This window comes from Anolis sagrei, chromosome 11 (assembly GCF_037176765.1).
Source record: "Anolis sagrei isolate rAnoSag1 chromosome 11, rAnoSag1.mat, whole genome shotgun sequence".
NCBI lineage: Eukaryota > Metazoa > Chordata > Lepidosauria > Squamata > Dactyloidae > Anolis > Anolis sagrei.
Genome location: NC_090031.1, coordinates 4,123,693 through 4,135,000, shown reverse-complemented (window position 1 = coordinate 4,135,000; position 11,308 = coordinate 4,123,693). Strand labels below are relative to the sequence as shown.

At 38.3% G+C, this 11,308-nt stretch overlaps 1 protein-coding gene across 1 annotated transcript in view; it reads right to left on the bottom strand.

Moving 5' to 3' along the window:
• Positions 1-9,160, bottom strand: part of GPSM1 (G protein signaling modulator 1) — a 29,026-nt gene extending 19,866 nt beyond the window's left edge. Inside the window, exon 1 of the mRNA XM_060757489.2 lies at positions 8,886-9,160. Coding sequence (XP_060613472.2) covers positions 8,886-8,932 — 47 coding nt within the window. The 5' untranslated portion in view covers positions 8,933-9,160. The remainder of the gene's footprint in view (positions 1-8,885) is intronic.
• Positions 9,161-11,308: the final 2,148 nt, after the last annotated feature.

Genomic DNA, 11,308 nt, shown 5'->3' with positions numbered 1-11,308 from the left:
CTCCTGGCAGATGCACTTTATTCTAGGATATATCTATCATGGCATTGGAAGGGGCCTCCAGAGGACATCCAGTCCACCCCTTCCCACCCAAAAGGTGGCTATCCAGCCATAGATATGATACATATATCTATCATGGAAGGGACCCCCAGTGGGCATCCAATCTAACCCCCTTCCACCATTAAGAAAGGCACATTCAAAGCCCTCAAGACAGATGGCCATCCAGCCATAGATCCGAGAAATGAATAGATAGATATATCATAGAATCTGTCATGGAAGGGGTACCCAGAGGGCATCCAGTCTAACCCCCTTCAGTCAGGCAGGAAGTCACAGTCAAAGCCCTCCCGACAGATGGCCACCCAGCCATGGATATGATAGATCTATAATAGAGTTGGGACCCCCAAAGGGCATCCAGTCCAGCCCCTTTCTACCAGGCAGGAGGACACAGTCAAAGCCTTCCCAACAGACAATCATGCAGCCTCTGTTTAATTAACCTCGCCCGCCATTCATTAAATCAACGATCAGGCTGTTGCCGGGTAGAAAACAAAGGCAGTGCGTGACAAGTAATTAATCAATTATGCAACCGCTTTGGGGAAACGGAGGGAGGGCTTGTCAAGGTCGGCAGCCCGAGATGCCCTATGGCTGCCATTTGGAGGGACTTTGAATATTTATTATTATTATTATTATTATTATTATTATTATGCATTAAAGCTGGGAAAGGATGGGACCATTCATCTTGATAAAATGCACTTTGAAAATATAATAAATTAAAAGCAATAATAATAATAGGAATAAATCTCAGCTATTAATGGGAAATTCCCTTCTACAGCTGGTTCTGCGCTGCCAAATAATGCAATTTGAACTGCGTTATGCAGTCAGTATAGATCCAGTTTGAACTCCATTGAATGGCATTATATGTTTTTACACTGACCCAATAATGTAGTTCGAGACTAATCTAAATTGGGAGTTTTGTGCTCAGACCTCAATAAACACTATACTATACTATACTATACTATACTATACCATAATATACTATACTGTACTATGCCATGCCATGCCTTACTACACAATACTACAGTATACAATACTAGGCAAGGCAATACAACACTATAGTATACCATACCATACCACAATACCACAATACTACAGTATACAATACTTCGCTAGGCTAGGCAATACAATACTACACTACAGTACACTGTACGATAACTTACCACACCACACTACACTACACAATACTACAGTATACAATACTAGACAAGCCAATACAATACCATACAACACAACACAACACTATAGTATAGCATAACATAGCATAGCATGCCATGCCATCCCATACCATGCCATAGCATAGCATAGCATAGCATAGCATAGCATAGCATACCATACCATACCATACCATACCACAATACTACAGTATACAATGCTAGGTGAGGCTAGGCTAGGCTATAAAACACTATATTATACTATACCATAATATACTATACTATTCTGTGCCATGCCATGCCATGCTATACAATACTACAGTATACAATACTAGGCAAGGCAAGGCAATACAATAGCATAGTATAGAATGGTATACCATACCATACCACACCACAATACTACAGTATGCAATGCTAGGCGAGGCTAGGCTAGAAAACACTATACTATACTATACTATACTATACTATACCATACCATACCATACCATACCACAATATACTATACTGTACCATGCCATGTCATACTACACAATACTACAGCATACAATACTAGGCAAGGCAAGGCAATACAATACTATAGTATACCATACCATACCATACCATACCACAATACTACAGTATACAATACTAGGCAAGGCTAGACTAGACTATACAACAATGCTATACTACAATGTACTATACTATACTGTGCCATACCATGCCATACTACACAATACTACAGTATACAATACTAGGCTAAGCTATAGAACACTATACTATACTATACTATACTATACCATGCCATGCCATACTACACAATACGATAGTATACAATATTAGGCTAAGCTATGCAACACTATACTATACTATACTATACTATGCATGCTACACAATACTACAGTATACAAGGCTAGGCTATACAATACAATACAACACTACACAATAATATACTACATTATACTGTACTATATTATGCCATGCCATGCCATGCCATGCCATACCATGCCATACCACACTATACTATGACTAGACTAAATTATACTATACTATGCAATAATATACTACACTAGACTCTTGGGCATGAAAAGCTTAGAAGGGAATGGTGTCCAGAGGGCAAACGTTGCATCCGGTTGCCGCTTTCGAACTCAATGACGAATGGTCTTTTCTGGCATTTGAGGAGAACAAAACCCTGGACTATTTGGGTGACAAAGTGCTCTTGTCTCCATTCATGGGCCATGTGGGAAAGCGCCTGCCCTTTCAACCCTGGGCATTGCTGGGGTCCCCCAGAGGTCATCTAGTCTAACCCAGCCCGGAGAGAAGAAAACCCTCATTGATTTTTCTGCCTTTCTTTGTGTGCAAAGAACCCTTTTTACATTTAGGAATAACTTACATTTTCTTGGAGGCGCCTCTGCCAGGAAACGGCCTGGTGTACGGCCAAAAGCGAGGCTCTTGATTATAGGCCTCGCTCTCCACCGGGAGCCTAGTTCTCATTTGGGGGCCGTAATTGCAGAGGCCGCCTTCGTTGACTCAAAATAAAGGCCTTTTAATGGCCTTCAGATGTGAAACGAGAGTCTTTCCAAAGAAGGACTCCCGTTTTCCTCGATCTCAGTGTTGGGTGGGCCTCTGGGCATGTGCAGAGTGCAAACAACAAGGCTATTCGAGTGTCAGAGGAAGGCAAAGGCTGGATCTATATGCAGAGACCCCTATAAGGCAGTTCAATGGAGACCCATATTATGAGACTTAATGCAGACCCATATAATGCAATTCAATTCAGACCCATATAATGCATTTCAATGCAGATGCATATAATGCATTTCAATGCAGATGCATAAAATGCATTTCAATGGAGAACCATATAATGCATTTCAATGGAGACCCATATAATGCATTTCAATGCGGACGCATACAATGCAATTCAATGCAGACCTATATAATGCATTTCAATGCAGAAGCATATAATGCAATTCAATGTAGACCCATATAATGCAATTCAATGCATATAATGCAATTCAATGCAGATGCATATAATGCAATTCAATGCATACGCATATAATGCAATTCAATGCATACGCATATAATGCAATTCAATGCAGACGCATATAATGCAATTCAATGCATACGCATATAATGCAATTCAATGCAGACGCATATAATGCAATTCAATGCATACGCATATAATGCAATTCAATGCAGACGCATATAATGCAATTCAATGCATACGCATATAATGCAATTCAATGCAGACGCATATAATGCAATTCAATGCAGATGCATATAATGCAATTCAATGTAGACGCATATAATACATTTCAATGCAGAAGCATATAATGCAATTCAATGCAGACCATATAATACAATTCAATGCAGACACATATAATGCAATTCAATGCAGATGCATATAATGCAATTCAATGCAGATGCATATAATGCAATTCAATGCAGATAATGCAATTCAATGCATACGCATATAATGCAATTCAATGCAGACGCATATAATGCAATTCAATGCAGATGCATATAATGCAATTCAATGTAGACGCATATAATGCAATTCAATGTAGACACATATAATGCAGTTCAATGTAGACGTATATAATGCAATTCAATGCAGACCCATATAATGCAATTCAATGCAGATGCATATAATCCATGCAGGCGCATATAATGCAATTCAATGCAGACACATATAATGCAGTTCAATGCTGACCCATATAATATATGTCAGTGTAGGCCTATATAAATGCATTATATGGTCTACACTGACCCTATAGTGCAGTTCCATGCAACTGAATGCAGACCCATCTGATGCAGTTCTGGCCTTTCAGATCCTGGGAGTTGTAGTGCCACAAGGGTTTGGGACTACAAATCCCACCAGGCTCCCAAGGCCGGGCACATTTCTCCGGACACAACACCACCTCTGTTCTCATCAGGGTCCAACTTTACTTGCACAGGGGCTCCTTTAAGAAACGTCCAAAATGTCAACAATCCCAGAAACCACAGAATCCGCACACAGGGTCCCTTTCCAGCTGCAAGAGACGAAACCTTATAATTTCAACATTTTTTGGGGTTGTTTTGACAGCTGTTTTTGGATAGAAAGGCTTGCAGAGGAGATTCACAAAATGCCGCTTTTTCTAGGAAGAGAAGCCATAGATGCTGGTTCTGCAGAAACCGTCCCAACGGATCCTGGCATCTCCTTTTATGATTAGGGAAATATTATATCCAAAGGCCAGAAAAGCTCCTCTGTTCTTGGAAGGTGCCCTTTAAGGGGCATCAGCGAGTGCGTCTACACCGTAGAGTGAACACAGTTTGACATCACATTGAACGGCATTGAATCCTGGGAGTTGCGGTTTTACAAGGTCTTTAGCCCAACTCCCAGGATGATAATGATGAGAATATTATTATTATTATTATTATTATCACCATCATTATAGTATAATTTTATTATTATTTCATTATTATTAGTTATTATTATAAATTTATTATATTTTATTATATGTATTATTGTTATATATATTATATTTGTTATATTTTGTTTATTATGTTTTATTATATGTATAATTATGTTATATATACATCAGGACACTATAAAACTGGGCCAGGCCAGAGTAATGGGTACAAGATTAAAAGTGTTGATGGGACAGGAGGTATGTAAGGATTATAGGGTAAGTGCAGTGTGCAGAGTGCAGCAATCTTAGTTCTACTAAAGTGCTTATAGAATCATAGAATCAAAGAGTTGGAAGAGACCTCATGGGCCATCCAGTCCAACCCCATTCTGCCAAGAAGCAGGAATATTGCATTCAAATCACCCCTGACAGATGGCCATCCAGCCTCTGCTTAAAAGCTTCCAAAGAAGGAGCCTCCACCACACTCCAGGGCAGGGAGTTCCACTGCTGAACGGCTCTCACAGTCAGGAAGTTCTTCCTAATGTTCAGATGGAATCTCCTCTCTTGGGACTTGTTATTGGAGATTCCTATTCTGGAAAGGCACATCGGAACAGCCAGGTCTTCAAGTTCTTTCTAAAAACTGCCAATGTAGGGGCCTGTCTAAGATCTTTGGGGAGGGTGTTCCAGAGTCGGGGGGCCACCACAGAAAAGGCCCTGTCTCGCGTCCCCACCAAGCGCACCTGCGATGCAGGCGGAATCATGAGCAGGGCCTCTCCGGATGAACGAAGTGAACGTGTGGGTTCATAGACGGAGATGCGGTCACGCAGGTAGGCGGGTCCCAAACTGTTCAGGGCTTTGTAGGTCAGCACCTGCACCATAAATTGGGCTCAGAAGATAAACGGCAGCCAGTGGAGCTCCTTGAACAGGAGGGTTGACCTCTCTCTGTAAGGAGCGCCAGTTAACATCCTGGCTGCTGCCCGTTGGACCAGCTGGAATTTCCGAGCCGTTTTCAAGGGCAGCCCCACGTAGAGCACATTGCAGTAGTCCAATCTAGCGGTGACCAAGGCATGGACCACCCCGGCCAGATCAGCCTTTGCGAGGTACGTTCGCAGTTGGCGCACGAGTCTTAATTGTGCAAAAGCCCTCCCGGACACCGCCGACGCCTGAGCCTCAAGCGTGAGCGATGAATCCAAGAGGACTCCCAAGCTGCGGACCTGTGGCTTCAGGGGGAGTGTAACCCCGTCCAACACAGGCAGCCACCCTATACCCCGGTCCGGTTTACGATCAACCAGGAGGACCTCTGTCTTGTCGGGATTGATCTTCAGCTTGTTCCTCCTCATCCAGATAGACACAGCGGCCAGGCACTCGTCCAGCACCCGAGAAGCCTCCTTCGAGTTAGGTGGAAATGAGTAGTAGAGCTGTGTGTCATCCGCATAGAGATGGCACCCAGCTCCAAAACTCCGGATGACCTCTCCCAGCGGTTTCATGTAGATGTTGAAAAGCATGGGAGATAGAATAGAGCCTTGCGGGACCCCACAGGTCAAAGGCCAGGGGTCCGAGCAGGCATAACACAGCACACATACACTCTTGTCTGCTTGAGGCAAGTAGGAATGTGGCAATGAGCCAGCTTGATTGGCATTGAATGGCCTTGCAGCTTCAAAGCCTGGCTGCTTCCTGCCTGGGGGAATGTTTGGTTTATATATACCTGTGGAATAATGTCCAGGGTAGGAGACAAGAACTCTGTCTGCAAGTAGGAATGTTACTCTTAACCTCACAACCTCTGAGGATGTTTGCCATAGATGCAGGCGAAACGTCAGGAGAGAATGCTTCTAGAACATGGCCATATAGCCCGAAAAAACCTACAACCCGGTGATTCCAGCCATGAAAGCCTTCGACAATACATAGACCTCTTGTCTGCTTGAGGCAAGTGGGAATGTTACAATGGGCCAGCTTGATTAGCATTGAATGGCCTTGCAGCTTCAAAGTATGGCTGCTTCCTGCTTGGGGAAATGCTTGGTTTATATATCCCTGTGGAATAATGCCCAGCGTGAGAGAGAGAACTCTTGTCTGTTATAGGCAAGTGGGAATGTTGCAATGGGCCAGCCTGAGTAGCATTAAATGGCCTTACAGCTTCAAAGCCTGGCTGCTTCCTGCCTGGGGGGAATGATTGGTTTATATACCTGTGGAATAATGTCCAGGGTGGAAGAAAGAACTCTTGTCTGTTGGAGGCAAGTGGGAATGTTGCAATGGGCCATCTTGATTAGCATTAAATGGCCTTGCAGCTTCAAAGCCTGGCTGCTTCCGGCCTGGGGAAATGCTTGGTTTATATATCCCTGTGGAATAATGTCCAGGGTGGGAGAAAGAACTATGGTCTATTTGGGAATTTTGCATTGTTGCAATGGGCCAGCTTGATTAGCATTGAATGGTCTTGCAGTTTCAAAGCCTGGCTGCTTCCTGCCTGGGGGAATTCTTGGTTTATATATACCTGTGGAATAATGTCCAGGGTGGGAGACAAGAACTCTGGTCTGCTTGAGGCAAGTGGGAATGTTGCAATGGGCCATCTTGATTAGCATTGAATGGCCTTGCAGCTTCAAAGCCTGGCTGCTTCCTGCTTGGGGGGAATGCTTGGTGTGTATATATATGTGTGTATATAATGTGTGTGTGTGTATGTATATATATTATATGCCTGTGGAATAATTGCCTCAATCAGACAAGAGGGAATGTTGCAATGGGCTATCTTGATTAGCATTAAATGGCCTATCAGCTTCAAAGCCTGGCTGCTTCCTGCCTGGGGGGAATGACTGGTTTATATATATATACCTGTGGAATAATTGCCTCAATCAGACAAGAAGGAATGTTGCAATGGGTCATCTTGATTAGCATTGAATGGCCTTGCAGCTTCAAAGCCTGGCTGCTTCCTGCCTAGGGGGAATGACTGGTTTATATATATACCTGTGGAATAATTGCCTCAATCAGACAAGAAGGAATGTTGCAATGGGTCATCTTGATTAGCATTGAATGGCCTTGCAGCTTCAAAGCCTGGCTGCTTCCTGCCTAGGGGGAATGACTGGTTTATATATATACCTGTGGAATAATTGCCTCAATCAGACAAGAGGGAATGTTGCAATGGGTCATCTTGATTAGCATTGAATGGCCTTGCAGCTTCAAAGCCTGGCTGCCTCCTGCCTGGGGAAATGCTTGGTTTATATATCCCTGTGGAATAATGTCCAGGGTGGGAGAAAGAACTATGGTCTATTTGGGAATTTTGCATTGTTGCAATGGGCCAGCTTGATTAGCATTGAATGGTCTTGCAGTTTCAAAGCCTGGCTGCTTCCTGCCTGGGGGAATTCTTGGTTTATATATACCTGTGGAATAATGTCCAGGGTGGGAGACAAGAACTCTGGTCTGCTTGAGGCAAGTGGGAATGTTGCAATGGGCCATCTTGATTAGCATTGAATGGCCTTGCAGCTTCAAAGCCTGGCTGCTTCCTGCTTGGGGGGAATGCTTGGTGTGTATATATATGTGTGTATATAATGTGTGTGTGTGTATGTATATATATTATATGCCTGTGGAATAATTGCCTCAATCAGACAAGAGGGAATGTTGCAATGGGCTATCTTGATTAGCATTAAATGGCCTATCAGCTTCAAAGCCTGGCTGCTTCCTGCCTGGGGGGAATGACTGGTTTATATATATATACCTGTGGAATAATTGCCTCAATCAGACAAGAAGGAATGTTGCAATGGGTCATCTTGATTAGCATTGAATGGCCTTGCAGCTTCAAAGCCTGGCTGCTTCCTGCCTAGGGGGAATGACTGGTTTATATATATACCTGTGGAATAATTGCCTCAATCAGACAAGAAGGAATGTTGCAATGGGTCATCTTGATTAGCATTGAATGGCCTTGCAGCTTCAAAGCCTGGCTGCTTCCTGCCTAGGGGGAATGACTGGTTTATATATATACCTGTGGAATAATTGCCTCAATCAGACAAGAGGGAATGTTGCAATGGGTCATCTTGATTAGCATTGAATGGCCTTGCAGCTTCAAAGCCTGGCTGCCTCCTGCCTGGGGGAATCCTTAGCATAAGTAGAGCATATGTAGTCTTAAGTTGTAAGTGGGGAAAGTTAAAATTCCCACCGCATTTCACATTCTCATGATGCATATGCAAATGAGCCCCGGGAATATGCAAAACAGGGGACACCTGTGGCTTTTGGAAGGCAAGAGAGGCTCAGCCTGGAAGGCAACCTCTGCATTGGGAAAACAAAACACCTGCAGGAGTGCCAAACAAGAGGCAAAAGGGGGTCCTTTGGGGTTGTTTACCTTGAATGCAGCCTCTTGCTGGCCGGGGAGTCCGGAGGAGTCGCCATGGAAGCGGCTATCCCGTGCAAAGCCCGCGTGTGGACGCCTAATGCGCATCAGCTGCAGAGGAAAGAAAGCTCAGAGCCCTTGCTCCAGGGGGCGGGGCCGCCTGAGCGCCGGACACGCCCCCAGCTCTGACGACACCGCCTCAAGCTCCGCCTCCGTGAATTAGGCCTTCCCTTTGCAACTTTGCTCGGCTAACTGGTTCCTTTGGACTCCATTTCCCAGCATTCCCTGCCATTGGCTCAGGCAGCTGAGGCTTCTGGGAGTTGGAGTCCCAATGTTTTCAAACGCTGCAGAGCCCCCTAGATTAGAAGAAGTTATATAAATAATAATAATAAAAATAGGAATAGTAACAGATAACAATGTAAATAGTCATATAATTAATAGGGACTAATCAGAGAAAAGTAATATAAATAATAAAAATAGTAATATAAATAATAGTAAAGAGTCAAATAAAAATAGAGATAAAAATAGTAATATAAATATAATAATATAAATAATAGTAAACAGAAATAGAAATATAATATAAATATAATACTATAAATAATAATAAAATAGTAACATAAATAATAATATAGATATATAAATAATAACTAATAATAAAATAGTAATATAAATATAATATAAATAATAGTAAACAGAAATAGAAATATAATATAAATATAATAATATAAATAATAGTGAATAGTAATATAAATAATAATAATGTAGATATATAAATAAACAATAATAAAATAGTAATATAAATATAATTATATAAATAATAATAAAATAGTAATATAAATAATATAGATATATAAATAACTAATAATAAAATGTAATATAAATATAATATAAATAATAATAAAATAGTAATATAAATAATAGTAATATAGATATATAAATAAGTAATAATAGAAATAGTAATATAAATATAATATAAATAATAGTAAATAGTAATATAAATAATAATAATATAGATATATAAAAATAGTAATATAAATATAATAATATAAATAATAGTGAATAGTAATATAAATAATAATAATGTAGATATATAAATAACCAATAATAAAATTGTAATATAAATATAGTTATATAAATAATAATAAGATAGCAATATTAATAATAATATAGATATATAAATAACTAATAATAAAATAGTAATCTAAATATAATATAACTAATAGTAAATAGCAATATAAATAATAGTAATATAGATATATAAAAAATAACTAATAATACAACCGTAATCTAAATATAATAATATAAACAATAGTAAATAGTAATATAAATAATAATAATAGTAATATAAATAATAACTAATAATAAAAATAGTAATATAAATATAATATAAATAATAGTAAATAGTAATAATAATAGTAATATAGATATATAAATAATAACTAATAATACAATAGTAATCTAAATATGATAATATAAATAATAGTAAATAGTAATATAAATAATAATAATAGTAATCTGAATATAATATAAATAATAGTAAATTGTAATATAAATAATAGTTACCAGGAACAGAAATATAATCTAAATATAATATAATAGTAAATAGTTATATAAATAATAATAGTAATATAGATATATAAATAACTAATAATAAAAATAGTAATCTAAATATAATAATATAAATAATAATAAAATAGTTATATAAATAATAATAGTAATATAGATATATAAATAACTAATAATAAAAATAGTAATCTAAATATAATAATATAAATAATAATAGTAATATAGATATATAAATAATAAGTAATAATAAAATAGTAATCTAAATATAATAATATAAATAATAATAAAATAGTAATATAAATAATATTAATATAAATAATAGTAAATACTAATATAAATAATAGTAATATAGATATATAAATAACTAATAGTAAAAATAGATATAGAAATATAATAATATAAATAATAGTAAACAGAAATAGAAATATAATAGAAATATAATAATATAAATAATCGTAAATAGTAATATAAATATCAAATAAATTGTAACAGAAATAATAATGAGTAATACTACTAATAATAAATATTTATTAATTATTTATTTGCCAAGGTGGCTTTACATATAGGCAACTATTCGACGTCTTAAAACAGTAATAAGATAAATAATAAACATAATCTTAATAATAAATGCATTATCATTGTTATTACTATGACTTATAAAAACAATAATATACTTTTATGTCTTGGATGTTGTATGAGTTAGGCCTATTTCTTGAAATGGGAACTACATGTATCCCACTTCTTATGTTATTTTGTAGAGTCATTGCTGGCTCTGGATTTTTTTTAATGAACCCTGGATGCATTTAATTGAGTTATTTGCATGCATTTCCTTATTCCGACGGACGATGGGGTCAGAAGGAGGAAAAGCA